Source organism: Cryptomeria japonica, chromosome 10, assembly GCF_030272615.1.
Source record: "Cryptomeria japonica chromosome 10, Sugi_1.0, whole genome shotgun sequence".
Taxonomy (NCBI): domain Eukaryota; kingdom Viridiplantae; phylum Streptophyta; class Pinopsida; order Cupressales; family Cupressaceae; genus Cryptomeria; species Cryptomeria japonica.
Genome location: NC_081414.1, coordinates 410,041,352 through 410,062,115, shown reverse-complemented (window position 1 = coordinate 410,062,115; position 20,764 = coordinate 410,041,352). Strand labels below are relative to the sequence as shown.

Here is a 20,764-nt window from a genome sequence, read left to right as displayed (position 1 = left end):
AATTTCGAACTTCTATAAAAAAAAATCGAATTTAATTGAATTTCCTCTATAAAGCATTGCTATCCGCCTCTACACACAACTCAGCTGGTCGTGGGTATTCTTTGTATATGCTTTGTATCTATTGGGTCATGGGTGTTTGCAACTGCTCGGTCGCCCTCGGATTTTTTCCAACAAGGGTCGCTATTCTGATAATTTATTAGAAGTATACATATATTTAAAAATAAACAAAATTATAGAAGGCGAATTTTATCCGAATTTTTTTTCGAATTTTTCCCTTGTCGAATTTCATCCGAATTTCATGGCTGTCGAATTCGAATTCGAATTCGAATTCGAACCTTGTGACTTAGCATGCATATATAACTTACACCACGTAAAAATTCACTATCCCTATAAAACTCATTGCACAAAATAGTAAGGAAAAAAGAAGGAAGAATTTATTTAGCGAGTTATAAGGGAGAGATGGAAAATGAATGTGAAAGGATGCTATTGAGTTATTTTTATCTATATATATGTACTGCCTTGATTAATAAAGACTGTGAGAGCCTTATAACTTGGACAATATTTTGAGGACCTAGTTCGTTAATGCACTATATAAGGATGTCAGCAATAGATTGTGCATCCTTTACTTGCCCCTCACAATCAACCACTTTTAGAAACATTGCCCCTTTAGGGCACACTGCAATCACATTAATTAATGGTCTATTTTTCGCATCCTTCCATCCATCAAAGATAATAGACACGCCAGTTTCTTTCCATGAGGCCTTAATGGGAGCTAATGCAGTTTCTATATGTTTGTCCTCCTTTGACAATAAAGTGTTATGCACCTTCTCATAACCTAGGCTCTTGTACCCCTTTGGAGCTTCATTTATTCTTCTTACCATGTCTTGCCAATAGAGGGATCGAACCACATTGACTGATAAACCGTTTGCATAGAAGCATCTAGCATGGGATTGGTCAGCAATATCTCTAGCACCATTATTAAATGCCCTCTCCAATGGTCCCTTTTCTCTCTTTGGAATACTAGCCTCATATTTCTATACAATATCAAGAGCAACACTATCTATATGAGATGATTATCTCCATGAGATGATGAAGTATGTGGCCTCTGTGAGCCCTTTCCTATGTTCAATGGATACCCCACTATACTTTCAACCCTTGCATCTACTTCCTCTTGCTCCTTAATAAACTAGTATATTAATTAAAAATGTATTGATATAATGATAATAAAAGTATTTAATAATTATCGATTTCAATATTAAACAAATATTATGGAATATATACTAATAAAATTATAATATAAGTATTTTAAAAATCATCTATATTATTAATATTATTATTATTATTATTATATAATTTATTTCGATATTAAACACAATACAACCTATTCCTAATATTTAAAAAAATTTACCTCCTACATTATTATTATTTGAATAGTGGATCAAAAATTATTTCAGTTGATACCTGAATATTTGGCGTCGTCTTGTCTCTATCTTGCATCTGTGGATATCTCTTGCTCATGTCTATGGATGCATCAATGCCTCTTTGGCTCACGTCTCTGGATGTCTCTCTATCTCGCGTCGTCATGCCTCTGGTTGCGTCCCCAGCTCGTGTTGTCCTTCGCTCGTGTTGTCGTCTTTGGCTATCTTACATTGTCTCTAGCGCAGGAATTTATAATGAAACGCTTTGACTTTCAAGGATTCGTTGCTAATTTTTCCCATAGATTTGTTACTAATTTTTGACATTTAAAACAAGCAAGTCGGAAGTAAGTTTGTTTTTTGCTAATTTTTTAGCCAATTCAACCTAGAAATGGCCTAGAATCTCCACGGCGGCGCCGGAAACAACTGGAAATGCTGAGATAGTCATGGGTTCATTTCGAGGGCCAAAAAACGATTCCTGCTCGACTCCGTCAACGATTTGTGCCCGGATCTGATTCCAAGATGTTTCGTACCCGGAATCGACGGGCAAAGGTCACAATTCAGCAACTTAGCTTGAACAAAGCATAAGACTAAGCATATAGTGAGCTGAATATCAATAAAATGGCTAGAGAAAATAGGAAAAAAAAATTGTTTTCCCAAATGCTACGAAGAGTTCCCACCATGAAAGCGTGACAAATCTAGGTGAACTTAGAGGAAATTCTAGCAAATATCCCAAAAGAATCATTACCATGAAAAATGTTTAGGCCTAAAAGAAATCATGAATCCAATTCCAAGCAGCTTAGGCCCTAGGAAAAAGTCAAAATAGGTGATTAGAATTCACCTACTACTACAAAATGGATAGCAAGGATTGAGAACACCCAACTGAGTTAACCTAGCACCAATAGGAAGACCTTAATAGAAAGATGACATACAAGTCAACAGAGGTAGGGATGTGGCATGAGAATTTTGATTGAGATGACAACTGAAATCTATAATAAACTACTGTTTGGGAGGATGCCATGCAAGTCAATGGAGATAAGGGTGCATGGGCATAACAAGTTTGGTTAAAATGCCACTGGAAGAGTCTTTGATGAGCCAGACGACAGCGATAATTGAAATGTTGAGGCCAAAAAATATGTTGAATTGACTACAAAAAAAGAATTGAACATGAATTTGAGACTGGTTATAACAGCATAATAAAATTTGTTCTCATATCATTTATAAATTTATAATCTTACAATGGGATCAAGATGCAACAATAACAATTAAATCATTGATTTGCCAATCTTAACAATTTCCTAGTTTCCTAGGCCAGTTAGTAGTGAGAGAGTGTTAAGAAATGATATAGGTAGGTTTATTTCAGTAGTGGCACTCCCCTTGGGTACTCAGACAAACCACTGTGCTGAAGCTGCAGCAGCCTATAATGGACTTGGATTGGCTCATTCTCAGGGCTATACAAAAGTGTGGTTAGAAGGGGATTCCTTTAACATAATTCAGTGCCTTAAATAGAAGCATAGTCCTAGTTGGATTATAGACACTCTTATTAGGGACTCCCTTAGCCTAATCAATACATTTGAGGAAATCCTCATAACCCATATATATCGTGAGGGAAATAAGGTTGTGGATGTATTTGCAAACATGGGTGTCTCGAGCCAATCACTTTAACAATGAGACAAGTACAATACTTCTCCCATCGAGGCTCAAACCATTATGGACCATGAGTGCCAGCAAGGGTATTAAGGATTGAGATGTTATTACCATGATGACTATAGGACAATTTGCACACTTTCTAGGGGTTTCCAGCGTCTTCTTCCTGCTTTCATACTAGTGGTATTTGTTTAGTGGCAACTATTTGGCTGTTTGTCTCTACATGCATTATCATACTAATAGAGTAGATTTTGCTATGGGTGAGGAAAGTAGTTGGGTGGAGCCCTTGTCCTGCAATAGGGTCTGCAGAAACAGTCAAGTTTGGAAGATAGTTGAGGAAGGTGTTTTAGTGCCATATATGGAAATGTTCATGGCCATTACCCTAAAATAACTAAGTTGTTTCTCAGACGATAGAAGAATAGGACTTTGTCTGCGTATGGTCGGGAGATGGTTATTAATGAAGATATTATTGCTCAGATTACTAGCCTCCTAGTTTAGGGGAGAAAAAATTTCAAGAATAGAAAGGCTGCTGATGAAGCTATTAATCTGTTTTTTAAGGGGAAGGAGAGGAGTAAGTTGGCTAAACTATCATCTGGTGGCTATGATCGACTCTCCATCAAGCCTATCTGGGTAGAAGTCGTGGAGGTAATCATGAGGTACATTACTCTTGATGGTAGATTCACTACAATTTATGGTGTGCATTTCATTTTGTTAAATCAAATAAATAGTTGGTTTCTTTCACTTATTTTCTTTTGGCTTCTATGGACTTTGTCATTGAGGAGCACTGTAAAAACCCCAAGCTCCCTGTGTTGCATGAAGGGTTGATTTTACTAATTATGGAGTTTATGGAAGCTCTTTCCCCTAAAATTAACACCAAGGGAAAGCTCAAAGCTAGAAAGAAACAAAAACCTTTTGTTGTCCATTATTTAGATATGAGCTCCGATCCGGAGGAGGAGGAAGACAAGGAGTGGGTGGAAGAGGATGAGGCAGAGGTGTCTGTGGAGATGTATTCTCAACCCCCTTTGGAGGAAGAGAACAATCCAAAGAAGCAAAAGAGTATCGGTCAAAAGAAAACCACCAAGAATAAGGACAAAAAACAGATCTCTTGCTCTGAGGATTCTTAGACTGGCGATGAAAAGGAGGGAGATAAAATGAAATCTACAATCGAGTAGAATCAAAAGGCTAGTGGTGGTGAGTTGAAAAAAGACAGATAAAGATAAAGGGAAGGAGAGGGTTGTGGAAAAACAAACTAGTAAGAATCTTATGCTTTATTTCGACAGCAGCTTAGACGATTACGGTTTTAATTCTATGCTTTGTTTATTCAAAGATATTACCTATCTCTATGCAAACAAGGAGGAAATTTATGATGTTCTGAGTTTGGCTAGAGAAGGGGTTACGGATCAATTCAAACTGACCAAGTGGTTCTTCCTAGAAATGAACAAGATCAATGCTAAGCTAAGAGTTTTCCAAGAAAAGGTGGATTGTAGTAAACCGTTGAATGAGGAAAGCGTCAGGCATACATTGGGGGATAGGGAGATTGATTCCAGGATGGAAGATATGGCAAAAGGTATTCTGGATATGAAAAAGGATTTTGTAAAAAGGATTAAGGGATTCAAGAAGTTCCTTGAAATAAATCAGAATTTGGAACGTGTGAGAAAATCAGGCATTACACCATTCAAAATAGTGCAGAGGGCACTCGAATCTTGATTGAAAAGCTTAAGGAGCTGAAAGAAGAGCACTTTGTTGAATCTATCCCTAATGGGGAAAGGAATGAGGATCAGGGCATAAGGATAAGGGTAAACAGGTATTGCAGACCGAAAAAAAAGGGCCGAGTTCTCGAGCTAAAGGCAACAACAAGAAAACATTTGAAGAGGAGAAAAATGAGCTGTTGAGCCTGGCAAATCTGCATAAGAACTTCTACAAGAAAGAATTAGAAGCAGCAAAGACCTTGAAAAAGATGCAACAGGGCTTCTTTTTGTTTATGTTGTTGGGGCTGTTTAGTCTCTTTTTATTGGTTCTACCGTTCTAGTTTGGCTGCTGGTCGGAAGTCTTTTCTTTTGGCAACATTTTGTAATAGGGTTTTGGGTCCTTTCAAAACCTGTTTTATCCTTTAATCAAAAACAATTTTCTAGTTTCATATGTACAAGTTTTGTGATTTATTTGATTAAAAATAAATATTTATTATTAAAACATAACTATTAAGTGATACATATTTGTCAATTGTATATTTCGTCCTTTATGTACAGTTATCATGTGTTGTATTCCCTAGAATATAGTAAGTATTCTATGGGCTTCCTAGAAAATCATCTCCAAACCCCAAACCTAGCTGGACCCAAGTCTAAATGTGTATTATCTGCCATGAACCATGCTTGAAACCAGTATCATTAAAATTAAAATTTTCCTTTTTCTGTGAGAAGGCTGTCCTATAGTTGAAAAACTATTAAACAATAAAGGCCACAAAAACAGCAAATGCAATTGCATGCAGAAATTTTACAAGCTAATAATGAAAAATATCATAAAAGATACATAAACAAAAAGCTAGCATAAAATCTCCTAGAACCTGATCTATTTTGAACCAAACTGTCATGCTAGCATCCCAAGTCATGATTCAAATCTCAAGTATTCTTGATTAACAAATGAAGAAACAGCTTTAAACAAGTAGCAAAATGATAAAGATTCACTGTAGCACCAGAAAGCATAAATGTATCTTTCTATATACCTTCAATCCAACTGACCGAGCATAATTTACAGCTGCAACAAGATCACTGTCTGTTGCAAGTAGGACTTTATCACCTTCATCATCTCCATACTGCAACATAAATTCCGAAGAGTGAAAATATATCTTATAAACCAAAATCAAACAGACAAAAGCCACAATAGTTTCATCTGTGATTTGTTTAAACTGAGCACCAACGGCATAAGAATAGGCTAAATGTCTATTAACAGTTAAAACCATGACATACCAAAATCTGGGGTAAATGAGCCTGATCAATGTCATCTCCTGCTCGCTGCATGATTGCAGATATGAGCTCTGTCAAACTATCCATACCTATTACAATAGTGAAGAGCAATCTCAATCCATTGAATATGCTCAATCAACTCAGTGCATAAAATCAGGAAAATGATTTTTCCTAGCATAATTCAACGATTATTGCACATACCACAGATAAACCTATGAACACGACCTTTCCGATCCTCTAGTTTAAAAGGAAAAGAATTCCCCAGACCCGTAGATGGGTACCCAATTTTTCCTGTTTCTGCTGTTTCAGATGTCATCCTTACAGATGCATCACTGCATGCCAAAATAACCCATTAAGGAGAAAGGAAATTAGTCTGATCAATTTAGCTCATGAAGCACTACAGCAGAAGAAACACATGCATTCTTACTGAACCACTAATACCTGTGAGAGTCATCATCATAATCCACTGGCTCTAACGCTAGAGCTGAATCCCAGAATTTTTGCATCATTGTGTTTGGCATATCATTCCCCACTGCTCCAGAGCTTCCCACCTAATCATTTGTTTACAATCAGTAATATACTTATCTACAAAAGTAAATTTAAAAATGCACTTGGTAAAAAAGTCATGCAGCATTAACTACTCCAGACAGTTTACTAAAATATGTAGTGATCTGAATACATCAGATCAAGACATTCCAGCTACTACAAAGCATATCCTACATGATATCCACACAAATGACATCAATGAAAGAACTGGTTATCACCTACATCTCCTCATAGCAAAGAGACCAGTTCATCACTACTCTCATTATAAAATGAGACAAAGCAGTAGAAGCAACTTCGACAATTAATTCACTTGGCACAATATTTTATATCCACATGTTACAAAGCCATGGAACATACTTGAGGAAAATAGATAATAGCACACAACTAAACTGTCATCCAACATACTACATATTTAATCAAAATTCAACAGAATTCAAAATGAGAACTGTGTTTTGATGTGAACAATTCATGATTAAAAAGAATAATAGACGAGTCAATCAGATTTTGTTCACAGTTATCTGAAGATTTCCAAATATATTCTATTATTGAAATAAGGTCCCATACAAAGAGTTGATCACAATGTTTTTAAATACTTCTGTTGCATGTTGCAAAGATATAAATCATTTCTAGTCAACAGTAGGCATTACATACAAACAGGCATATTCAACCGGCATTATGATTAGAACAATAGAAGCACAGGAATATCTGATCTGGATAAATCATTATCAATTACTCGGGTGTGGCCACACAGCCAAGCATCCATGGCTCAATAGGCATACCTTCTGATTCTCTCAGGTCATTACTAGAATATTATCCTTACCACTATGAAATGTTAAAAAATAGAAATCTAAAACATGCCATGACTCCTAAACTGAAACTCTTCATGTTTTCATGTTAATAGGATTTTAAGCATTATATCATAAATTTAAATAGCATTCGAAAGGTAAGGTAGTATCCTAGAGTAAAGCTGAAATGAGTTTCTGGAATTATTCAAACTACGAAATCAAAGCTTCTATAACATATCTTACCATGGCTATTGCTGCATTTGTAATTTGCAGCACATCTATGCAGGCCACAACAAATCCATCTGCATAAATCAACAACAGTTAGAAACATTATTCTCATTAAATCTAAACTCTCAACGAAGCATGTAAGTAATTACCTTTGCCAACTACTGGTAGGTGTAAGAACTTTCCATCATGCATTACATGTAAAGCATCAACTATTGTTATATCATCAGTTACACATTCTGGGTTTGGTGTCATTACCTGCATTCAACAAGGAACCTAGTTGTGAATTAATATGAACATTCTTTAAACAATTAATTAAAGTTTTAAAATCCATTTTCTTGTGACCCGGAAGGCACAGAATATCTGTATGCAAGCAACAATCTACGCACGCTAGCTCTTTTCAAGTCCCATAATACCCTTATTTTAGTCCAAATGAGCCCTTTATTTCAGCCCCTAGTGGGCCTTTGACTATTAGATCTTTTGGGTCCACCATATCAAGCTGCAGAAAACCTTTGGAATGATATTTTTCCTTTTCAACCTGTTGCACCCCTTAGATTCTACGGATCATGTAGCCCATGAGACATCAAGGGGACCAGAAACCCCTCGATCCTACAAGATTCATTAGTTAGTCAGAGAAACAGTCTGCTCCACATTCTTTTGATAAGTAGATATGCAAATGTTACATGACCATCAAATTGTCCAACTATAGAAACCTCTAAAGTTTGTTTGCAAGCTACATTAGGTGGTAAAATGCACCTCTCACAAAAGCTTCGTTCAGTTAAGCTGCTGGTTGCATAAAAAATTAAGGGAAATTGCCTTCTAGAACATTATAAAATAATAAATTATATTACAAATGCAATTGACAACATTCATTATATGTAGAAAGGATTCTGTCATGACAATAATTGCAATGGGTATGTATTCAACACAAACAAGAAAGTAAAAGTAAATACACATGCTTTGAGGATTTTTGTTTTGAGAACCCTCTATGTAATAATGATGATCATTCCACTTAATTATTTGTATTATTTGTTCAAAATATGAAAAATGAAAAGAAAATAAAAAATCTAGCAATTTTTTTTAATCTAACAAAGGTTGCTTCTTTAAAAAAAGTGGACATGCATAGATTAGAAACCAAGTCCTAACAAGAAAGATAGCAAACATCAAAACTATAAATTCCTTGGGTACGGGTACGGGTACCTGCGAATCTTAGGAATACCACACCATGCTTTCGTTGCACCACTTTTATTAACACTAGAATACCAATGCGCCAAGTCTCTGTTTTCTTTTCCTAGAGCCTAGCATAATGGCTATTTTGAAGAACCAAGCTGAGATACCTGCAAGATCTCGATTCTTCCTCTATAAAATGCAACACCTCATTCCAAAGTGCCATATGAAATCCTTTTTGCACCGTATCCTTATAAATTACTTGAGTGCGGGTACCCGTACCCATACCCAAATTACTGCATTCTTTTAGCTGTGTCAAGCGCACAAGCTAGTTCAATTTCATTTTTCAAACATTTGACAAAATGCCAAAATCATTAACAACACAAGGAAAGTGATTTCACAAAACATAAGCAAACAGCTGCTACTTATACATAATGTAAATCAACTGAAATCAATCTCAATAATGCTGATATAAAGTTTACTAACCCCATGTTCATATGTATGGCTCACAAATGCAAACTGAAATGATATTTAATTGCTTGCTTGCTGGAATATTCTGATAAAAAATGATGTCACAAAGTTATGAGAGTGAAACCGAGGTTTTAATTTATGAAACTATGCTTGGGCACGGCCTTAGGTTCTTCCTGGGTGCCTAGGTTCTCTATGGACAAAGAACCTAGGCACCCAAGAAGATCCCAAGCCGTACCCAAGCTGTACCCGAACCATACCCATAACCGAACAATACCCGTACCAAGACCTGGGCTAAAACAAAAGAACCCAGTTAGCCTTTCCATCATCTTTGGAAGCTCCAACTTTCTTGAAGAGCGCCAGCCTTTTCAAACAAGAATTCTGATAATGGCATGGTGTTGAGGATCAAGATGAGTCCGCTGATGCTTTCCGAGGGTATTTTTGTCATTTTGGGTGCATTCCAAAATTCTTGGAAGAATATACTGTTTTTGGAAATTAACAATTTTTTATTAAGTTGAATCTCTAAGGAGCTTTTGAATATGCTGGTGCGTTTTGAATTCACCTTCAAGCTATTTTTGTATTTTCTGCAATTTTGGGCAGATGTGCGGAAATTAATTATGATATCAAATAATTAATATTTAAGTTGTCAAAAGGTGAATTGAAAGACAACTTATAATAATTATTTATTGAGGTGAATTTTAAGTGACTAAAGTGCTGAAAAACGTAAATAAAATAAAGTCACTTTTAATGAGCAAAAAGAATTATTATTTGAAAAATGAATTTAAAATATAATTTTGAAAAATTCCCAAATGGTTATAAAAGAGGTTGAAAAGACTCATTTGATCAGTCTGAAAATTTGATAATTTATTAAAACTCCAATTGTGGAGTTCAGCAGATTTCTACCACCGTAGGATGAAAACCTTCGGACAAAGATAGGTTTTGGTGGTCAAAGATTCCTCCCTAGCCAATATTGTATGATTCATTCAAGGTCACAATTTTTGTAAAAAAGATTCAGAGGTGGTTCCAGGCAAACGTTCACGATTGTGTTGAAGGTTCATAAAAAACAGGGGATTGTTCATAATGAAATATTTTTTCCAAAAGATACAGGGGTTACAGATAAGAAAATTGTAAAAGCTTCAAAGGAGTGAAATTATCAGAAGATTTCATAAAACAACACTTACTCTGAACTTTTTAGAAAATATTCGTTTATGATTTTGGATGTGAAATGGTTATAAAATTATCAGAAAATAATTATAAAAATAAGTGTGAATTTTTTTTTAAATATTTGTACCAAAACCCAAAGGAAAAAGGCAGTGATAATATTTAAAGGCTTGAAAGGCTTTCTAAGGTGTTATGTGTGAGAAATTAAGAATGTATTGATTCCCTTTGCTGCATTGTTTGGGAGTTAAATTCCGCTCCCTTTTACGGGTCGCAGCCTTTGGGAAGGCTTTGTGAGGTGCTGTACAGATTACAAGAGTAGCAATTATCATTGGAGCTATCATGTAATAGTAATCTGATTTTTATCAAATTTTATATATATTTGTTGCAGAGTTTCAATCAGCTAAATAAAGTCAGAAATTAAGGATTACTAAATCTGAAAATTATCTGATTTCTGGATGGTTACCAGCTGTTCATTTTGAGGCAAGGTTGCCAGAAGACCAGTACTAGTATTGGTACAGGAGACAGGTACCAGTACGAGTACATCTAGTTTTGAAAAATAGGAAATGGGGTACTCAGAGACGCCATTTTTTTTAATTACTTTAATAATTTATAAATTTGTTACAAGGTTGCAGCAGTTGCTAGCATGAGTGAAAAATTGTGGAATTAACTTTGGGAAATAAGAGCTTGACACAAATTTGATGCTTTCTTGTGGGTATCTCTTCATTGAAAATTTTTACTGCTAATAATATGAAAAAAAAATGGTGGATTGTTCTCTATTTGTATGTTAAATGAATATGCAATCGCCAATCACAAAGAACAAATTGTAAATCGTGTGGCTATAATGAGTAATGAATATGAATAATGACTAATATAATACCTCGCATCACTGTAAATCGCATTAAATCCAAATGTGTTGGCTTAGACTGACCTCGAACAGTGAATATCCCTTTTCCTGACCACGTTTTTTAATGTTTATTTTTTAGGGTTTTCATGTTAGCTAGAGAAGACTGAAGGAGAGGGTAGCAGGACATCTCCTGCAAGCAGGTACATCACCAACTGCATCTCCAGTACCGGAGACGTGTCTCCCTACAATCTTGTTTTGAGGTGAGCATTATTTTATAGTATTTATGTTCTGATTTGTATTATCAGTGCTATATGGTATTCATGAAAATTTCAGTTTACATCAGCATTTGGACATTTATCATATGTAAATTTGATGTATAAAATTATTCAAAAATTTACTGAAAAAAATTGAAATTGGAACAAAAATCATTTCTCTAGTAATTATTTATAACCTCCTACTAAAGCAATATTGAAATATCTTCTCATAACCGACTGAATGCAAACCATTTGACGCAATACCTGCAAGTTAAAACTCAGAATTGTTGCAAACTTGGAACAATATTTCGTGGTAGGGTTATTGCAGTTCATCAGTCAAAACAGCAGTAAACAAGAGGTCTTCATGTTCCTCATTTGCATTTTCAAGCCACCTTTTGCACATTCTTCTCAATCATGTGATAGTCAACTTATCCTCAAACGTTCAAGACAGCAACATGGAGGGACAGAACACTTAGGATTTTGTAGAAAAAAACCACATATTTAAGTCATAAGGGAATGCTGTTTTGGTCCTAAAAAGAACAAATTTTAATTAGGGACAGCAAAGGCTAAAGATCAATATCATCTTCAACTCATGCAATCTACTTCCAAACTTGTGTTTGGATGCCCATAGGTCAGGGATGCTGACTTAGGACATGTGAATATCCAACGGTTAAATTGGGAAAACTCATTTGAAACCGTGATGAAGTAGCAAAAAGAAGGTGGGACAGCTGTCTTGAAGAGACAGCCTCTTTTCCAATTTCAGTGCAAAGTCAAGAGTTCATTGTTGCAGGTGTTAGTCACTACAGCTCAGTGTCAAAGGAAATAGGCTCATTTAATGGGCAGGTTGTTTGCAAACTTGATCCTGATTCTATCAAGGATTCAAGAGCATTTTCTTTTTGTCTTTGTAGTTTGTATGAGAAAGCTCAAGAGATTGACTTGGTAAAGTGTGAAGAAGAGTAGAACACAAAGACCCTTGAATGCCAAAAACATGTGAACACATGTCATTAAGTAAAACCTGAGAACATCTAGAAGAAATGAACTGAAGGAAAAACTCAACTTGATGATCACTCTTCTCAATCAACTAACAAAACAAACTGAGGCAAGAGTAGTCAAGCCATGGATGTTTTTCATGAGATGAGATCTACTTGAATTTAGCATCTTGATCAATGAGAGTATTAATAGAGAATGTTGATTTATTTTGAGAGCACTCATGAGTTTCATATGTCCTCTTATTCGGTCTATTGCATTTGCAAAGACAGGATCTTATACAAAATTTTCAAGATTGGATGGGCAGGTTCATTGCAAACTTGATCCTGATTCTATCAAGGATTCAAGAGCATTTTCATTTTGTCTTTGTATGAGAAAACTCAAGAGATTGACTTGGCAAAATGTGAAGAAGAGTAGAACACAAAGACCGTTGAATGCCAAAAACATGTGAGAACAAACTGGCTAAAGGGGAGCATTAATTAAAACCTGAGAACATCTAGAAGGAATGAACTGAAAGAAAAACTCACCGTGATGATCATTCTCAATCAACTAAAAAAACAAACTGAGGCAAGAGTAGTCAAGCCATGGATGTTTTTCATGAGATGAGATCCACTTGAATTTAGCATCTTAGACAATGAGTGTCTTCATAGAGAGTTAATTGATTTTGAGAGCACCCATGAGTTGCATATGTCCTCTTATTTGGTCTATTGCAATTGCAAAGACAGGATCTTATATAAGATTTTCAAGAGAGGGTTCTTTCACCATCACTCACATTTACAAGCATTTAACTCAACAAGGGTATAGTGAATCATTGAAACACAAATAAAGGGTGAATGATGCTTTTTGATTCATTCAGTCAGGAAGATTGATGAAGAGTTGCATGTTGGTTTTCCAGAGCAGGCCAAGACAACTATTTTAGAGTGGGCTGATCGTTTTATCCAGATCCCAACTTTTGGCTATATCAAAGTGTTTGGTTTTTTATCCTTTCTGCACATACTTCCTTGGTATCCTAGTGATTGCTCAGTTCTCCAAGAGTTCTGTAGATACGTGGCCGAAGTGCATTTTATCTTAAGGGATAGGAATAAGGAAGCAGTAAGTTTCCCCATTCAACTTGGTTATATACAAGAATGCCCTTGACTCAAAAGATGAAGGTATGGAGCTAGCTAAATTCAACCAGAAGCTTTTCTATGAAAAGTGCACGTGCAATCCAAGAGGCATCCTATATGAGAGATTGGGGCCCTGTTTTCAGTATGTACCAAATATAGAGAACTTTTGGGCAAACTACAAAGATGAGTATGATGTGAGAAAAAGAGATTATAAACGATTACAAAGTTGTATCCTCTTCTTCACACATGAGGTCCAAATCAGCATTAAAAGGTTTTAGTAAAGGTTGTGTGGAAAAAGTGAGTAAATGTCCTCAAACTGTTAGTTCTTTGAACACAATTCAAGGATCCCAAAGTTAAAGTTCGTTGCTAGGAAGAGTACAACATCTCATCATCAACTAAGTACAAACGTAAGATTGTAATGTCTATTCTAGTTTCCAATTATTCTCCTCTTTCTCCTCCCAGGAATTTCTCCAGTTGTTCCCCTTCACACTGAAATGGGTGAAACCTATGATAAGTAGGAAGGGGAAACTTGTGAGTTCTTAATTTTAAGTTTTTAGCTCAGATAGAATTTTCCCCCAATAGATGCACCTCTTCAAATGTCCCTTGATAGGAAATAAACTTTGATCATATTTTATTTTATATTAATCCTGCAGCCTTAATTAAGGGAATTGCAGCATTTTATCTCCAACTGCCAGTGCTAAGTAAATTCTATATTAGACTGGCATAATAATTTTATAGGGATTCATTAACATCTATTACCGCCCAGCACTCACCAGTTATAATTGAAGCACATGCCAGACTCCCAAGACCCATGGGAATGTCATAATGGGTATCCAGCTTTAATTTTAAGGAGGGGGCATCGCAGATACAGTTAATTTTCATGCAGCTGTGAGTAATATCAATTCTGGAGGATTACTTGTAAGTCTTTCAAAAGAATAGAAAACTGATTTGAAGATGTAATTATTTGTGTATGCCATTTGAAGTGTGATTGTTGCAATGTTCAGAAATTTAATTTTTTGTTGTTATTATTATCTGATTTGAGTTATTTAATTAAGAAAAACATTAGGACAACAATCACCTAGGGTTGGAAAATCTTCATCGTATTAGAGTCAAGAAGGCTAGAGAAAATTCGTGCAGCCCAGAGAAGATTAATTGTGTGTGAAGTAATAAATATAAACTAACATGTTAATGTTAAATTATTAAATAGGTGTTAATAATTAATTATGTGTTAGTTGTCAGGGGATTTAGGTAGTTGGAAAATTGAAAAGCATTATAAATCCATTGAAATGTAATAATCTATATGTTGAAGATGATTGAATGCTTAATGTATTTCAGCCTTTGGCTCTAACTCAATATCTTGTTTTATTTAATTAATTGCTAACACCCATTTAATAAATTAACATTAACATGTAGATTTATTATTTATTGGCTCACACAAAATATAATAATAATTTCTAACAAAACCTTTTAAAGATATAATATGTTGTACCTCAAGTCCCATTGACCTCTTTTGATCGCCTACAGACATTAATTTATTAATTTTTCTATTTTGGATGAAAATAAAATGTTAAAAAATGAATTGTGGTCTCCCATGTACTCTTCTTAATGCTTTCCCATTCCTAAAATTCATGGTCTGACACTAAGGGTACATGGAAAAAGAAAAACAACTATGATCCACCATCATTGTGTTCTAGAGTGGCCAAGATGAAACTCGACAAAGAATGAACAAGATTAGAAGAAAAACAAAATGAGAATGAAATGAAGATCCTCTTTTAGCTGGCCTTTTGTTTATCAGGATATTTACACTCCAACTACTTACATTTTACAAATATTGATCTCAAACTTCAACTATGGTTTAACTTAGTGAGGTTCAGAAGCCTACAAGGTTTAACATTGTATATTAAAAATCTAAAAAGAAGTTGTTTTTCTTTTCCAAAATGTGCTATCTAAATGAAGATCTTACATACCTCCAAGAGGAGACAATAAATAATGCACTTATGCTGTCAATGTCCACAAGTGACCAGAATAGATTGATGGGAATCAAAATTATATCTAGTTGTGACAAAACAATATTAGGATAGAAAAAAACCTAGATGTTGAAAACGTTAATAACAGTATAGTTAAACCACTAAAACAATCAAGAGCACAACAAGAGGAGATGATCCCAAGGTTGGTAGACCCTAGCCCTAAAGTACAGTGAAAAATATAAATAGCCAAGTGTCAAAAGGAACCTAAAGGAAAATGAACCTAATGAAGACCAAAAGATGAAGATAAAGGTGAGAAACTTGCACATGCAGCCCAAAAGTTTAGGATTACCTCCTAGCAAATCCCTAACACATTAATCACCAAGAACTGACATCCTTGATGAACAACTCAATAATTAAAGGGTGGATGAGTAGATGGCTCTTTTTACTTTAGGATTTAACCTTCAAGAAAACTATAAGACCAAGGAGGAACCATGTCATGGAAGAGCAGTTGTTGACAATATGGATAGGTGAGTCACCTAATGAGGTACCAAATCAGTTTTGAGCTTCAAAACTACTCCACATTGTAATATTGTCTTCGTTGCAGGAAAAAGATGAGAAACTTTCAACAACTGGAAGTTATGGGTAAAGACTCATGAGAAGAAAATCTTAGCTAAATTGAAATTACTTCAATCAATACACAAACTATGTACAAGAAGAGTCTCGACTGACTGAGTGCTGAAAATCTTTCTTGCCGGCAATTGGTGGCCTAGTCAAATAAAATACTTAACAAAACATTAATAGACCATTGAAGAGAAACTTCATGTCCTTATATTCCATGGAGCCAAAGAGATTGCTGGAAAGATGAGGCAAGGAATTCATTTGACTTCTAAAAATGAAGAGCCAGTAAAAATGCCAAGCTTTGCTGTCGAGATAAGAGTATTAATCAAGTGGCCACGACCAAGAACCCTATCAAGTAAACTATGCAACAAGCATAGATAAATTCCTATACAAGAAAAAAAATAATGACAAGGCGTGGAATAACTCTTATCTAACAAGCAACCACAAAAGATATTTTGTAAATCATATAATGAAGTACCTAACCGAAGAATTAAATATATCCAAATCCCTCTCAAATCCTTATTGTCTAAAAGTCAATGGCCAGTCAGACCCTGTTGGTGTTTCCAATTGATTGCCTAAGGAGTTCCTATGAAATAGCCAATCCAATCAACGGATCCTTAGATCAGTGGCCAACAAATGAGATTTCAACCAAAAGGTTGAAAGATCTCATGCTCTTTAGGCCCTGCAAGACCTAGGTGGGTGTACCTTGCAATATTTAAAGAATTCACACAAATATTGACAATATTGCTGTAATGTAGATGACTCTCAATGAATTATAACCAGAATGCATATATTTAACCTTGAATTGGCTCTATCCATGGTTATTTAATACTATTATGCAAGATTGAGAGTGAATTCCACTCTAATCCTACTCCTACGAACTGAAAAGGGAAAATAGACTTGATGTGAAATAATTGGTATCTGAAATTAAATCAAACTTTAAAGATTGGTGCCTAATACTGAATAAGAGAGTCAAAATGCAAAACCTTTAAACATTTCATGAATGTTTAAAGATTCAAACACTAGACCTGGAAATTCATGCATTACATAAATGATGCTTGCATCTCACTTCAAATTCTACTTAAATACCACCATTGCATTCCCTAATTCACCAAAACACATTTACAGAATTTAATCTCTTCCTTGAAAAGAACCTACAATCACATTTCACATTCACAATAAAATTGCAAAGACAAATTATTCTACCCTTGATAGAAATAACTCATATAAATCCAGAGAACACAAATGGGAGACAATTTGAAATGGATTTTTCATTAATTTCTTGCAAAATGGTGAATACAATCCATAGGTGAAATTTTTTTTGCAAAACCGACTTTCTATTCTACCCGCTTAGTTGCAATATTTCACAACCCCTTACAAGTGATCTTGAATTCCCTTTTATAGAAAATGAAGGGAGAAAACAAGCTTCGGATCACTTGTACACATGTCAAAATTTGATTTTATTACAAATAAATATACCCAAGGTATCTTTATATTGCACATAAGAAAAAAAATATTTGCATTCTTAAGAGGGAAATGCAAATATCACCTCTTCATATTCAAAAGGTGGATGATTTGGCTCGACGAGGCATGCTGGGGTGTTGCATACTTGATGATTATATTGATAACAAAATTTGCTGCTGACTTGGACTACGCTGAATCAGAAATTGAGAGGAAATAAACCGAAATAAAAATGAAGAGTCTACTGAAGACAACTGAAGATTGTTGACCAATGGATTTGCAACTCAATGAACAATTAGCTCCTCCGAATCTGCATAAGGCACCCATGATTTGTTGATCTAGCAAGGTCCTTATATACATAGTTGAATTGTGATTGACGATGCAGTCTTTCCCTCCTTTCAAGGTGCCTTTCATTTATACCCTACGAGTACAGTATTGTTGGTATTGGTACCATTCCATCACTATTAGTTCATCTGGCCATTGAAATTCTTGTGATTATTGCACTTTGGCTCTCAAGAATGGCCTTGGAGTCATTTATAAATTTGCCATATCCTGCATTGATTTTAATAATCTTGTTCAAGGCATTATGGAAAACTACCATCTGCAATTTTCTTCCATCATCTACCATGGAGAGAATGACAGGCACACACATCTCAAATTCATGTTTCCTATCCTCAAAACTCTTCACCTTTCCATCTTTGTCATGCACATCTGGTATCGACCAGTGTATCAAGGATTGGAAGAATTCTAGCTTACCTTTTATTTATTGTTCCTTTGCTTCAATGAATGGCAACTCCTCAACCAACATGGTAATCATTTTGTCAATTGACTATATCTGAGGAGGGGTTGTTGGTGTGTAATGTGTGGCCAAAACCAAAGTTGTAAATGTATGAACCTTTGGTTGCCATCTCTCAAACAGGGGCTTTAATATTGGCAACATTTCTTTACATTGTTGTTCAGCCTGCAACATTGCCTGGTATTCTCTGTGTACTTCCTCAATTTTGCCCAATATTTTATGAAACATATGTTTCAGAATGCTTTCCATCACATCCGAGGCTTTCTCCTTTGCAATCTTCCTTGTGAGATGCAATGCCTCTTCCGTAGCATCCAATTTTCCTGCATATTGATTAAGCTTTTCCTTCAACCTAGTTAATTCATCCGTAGAGGACTCTCCCTAAGTCATTGTTGGAGGATGATAAATGGCCAAAGTACCTTCTGGAGCAAGGGGCTTTTCCACAATCCCTAGAGCCTTCTTTAATCTCATATTTTCCATGTAGGTATTGTTGAACGCCTCATTCAAAGCAACATGTTTCTTCATCAGGTCGTCCATCTTTTGTTGATCTTCTACTGCAGCTTGGACAAACATTGCAGCATGCAATCTAATTGATGTTGCTTCTAATGCAGATGTGTCCTTTAGGGTTCTAAACACTGCATTTCCTACTGTTTCCTCAACACAATGAAGAAATTTTGGCTTATTAGTTCTTGGTGTCTTAGTTCATTGTGCTAATGACTTGAGGATAGGATTGTATCCAGTCCCTCTTACTCCTCTTACACTATCAAATTCAGCAACAAACATGGTAGCATCCTGTTTTCTGATTTGATCCAACAAGAAAACTTCCTCAAGATCCCAGTTTGGGACTAAAAGCATTCCACTCTCTTTTATCATTTTTCTTGCTTCTTCAGGAGTGATATCAATATCATTAATATTCATCTGTGAAAAATTCCTCTTCTGAGGACTCCTTCAATCTCATTTGTAACCAAAAACTCTTGAATTCAAAGCACTTGATGAATTCATCATCTTCAATGAATTGCATGGCAACAATCATCCTTTCATCTTCCACCTAATCTACAAGAATAACATTAGCAAATTTTCTCTATCCACTTCCTGTTGTTCTCCTTGCTCTTCTACATTGTCCCTTTGGGGAAAAGGCAGCGGTTGTTCAACTTCCTGCTCAAATCTTGATCTAAGCACATCACTAGCTATTTTCTCTGCTCCTATTGTTTCTTCACTTACCTCTTGTATTACTAGATTATGTGGCTGCTCAATCCTTGGTCTTTTCTACAGGGGCTGTGATGCTTGATCACTTTCCTTTGTAATCTGTTTCCCCTTGTCAACGGCTTCTCTTTCCCTAGCTTGTGCTGGTTCAAGCCTCTCCTCCAAGGGTGAAGCATTTGCCACTAATTGACCACATATCATTTCAAAATTGTCAATCATGAGGGTCATTCTTTGCACCTCATTTCCTATGTTTGCATAGAAACCTGTGAAACTTAGGTCCCATTTCCTCTCATTCTCTAGCCTTAACAAGATATTCCATTTCTTCCTCTTGTTCAAGGCTGCACCAATATCTGAGCAATTTCTAACATCTTCCTCATAGAACATTTCATGATAATAAGGTTTTCTTTTCATCCTTATTGTTCTCATATGATTTATGTACCCTTTTGGGTCATAATTTCTCACCTTTCCACTTTACAGATGATACATATTTTTCAGGAACTCTTGTACTCTCTCCAAAGTGTCACAGCCAACTACAAAATCATAAAACTTGGTGTATCGTGGCAAGTGTGTTCCCTTTTTCTCAGGCTTCATCCACTGCTGCTCCATCCACATGAGTTGTCACATAAATTCTAAGAATGCGAGTCTAGGGGGAACAACCCTAGGTAGCCTATGTGGTGCTCGAGGGAAGCCATATATGCTAATCATTGTGTATTCTGCATAGTAAAACCGGTCACCAAAATTGTGGGTGAATGCATCCTTTGGTACTAGTTTGTTAGTGGGCTTCAAATCCTTAGCCCTCAATAGTTGCATGATGGTTGGTGGCAATCTCTGATATGACAAATCACACCATCCAAGAATCTTCATTACAAAATGATCATGGAAAACTACATAATCTAAATATTTGGACATTCTATCCCAAATCTGTGTCCATCTCTGCATGGGCCATGGATCTCCTTGACAGTCAAACATAGTAATCCTCATGCTTGGACTCCAAACTGTCCTATTTTGAAAGATGATGAGGTGACACAATAGGGAGTAATGTCTGAAATTCACAACCAGTTGATTGCTTTGTACCCTCAGCATCCCTTCATGCAGCTGATTGTGAATATATGTAGCAAAATCATAGTCATCATTGACATTTGGACGTTGTATTTTCA

The 20,764-nt window shown here is 35.6% G+C and overlaps 1 protein-coding gene across 1 annotated transcript in view; it reads right to left on the bottom strand.

Annotated features, from left to right (window-relative positions):
- LOC131038528 (CBS domain-containing protein CBSCBSPB3) overlaps positions 1–20,764 on the bottom strand; it is a 94,546-nt gene that overhangs the window by 1,982 nt on the left and 71,800 nt on the right. The window contains exons 8-13 of the mRNA XM_057970981.2: positions 7,731–7,836; positions 7,597–7,655; positions 6,464–6,573; positions 6,224–6,354; positions 6,026–6,111; positions 5,782–5,871 (exon numbers count right to left, since the gene is read on the bottom strand). Of these exons, the coding sequence (XP_057826964.2) occupies positions 5,782–5,871; positions 6,026–6,111; positions 6,224–6,354; positions 6,464–6,573; positions 7,597–7,655; positions 7,731–7,836 (582 nt within the window). The remainder of the gene's footprint in view (positions 1–5,781; positions 5,872–6,025; positions 6,112–6,223; positions 6,355–6,463; positions 6,574–7,596; positions 7,656–7,730; positions 7,837–20,764) is intronic.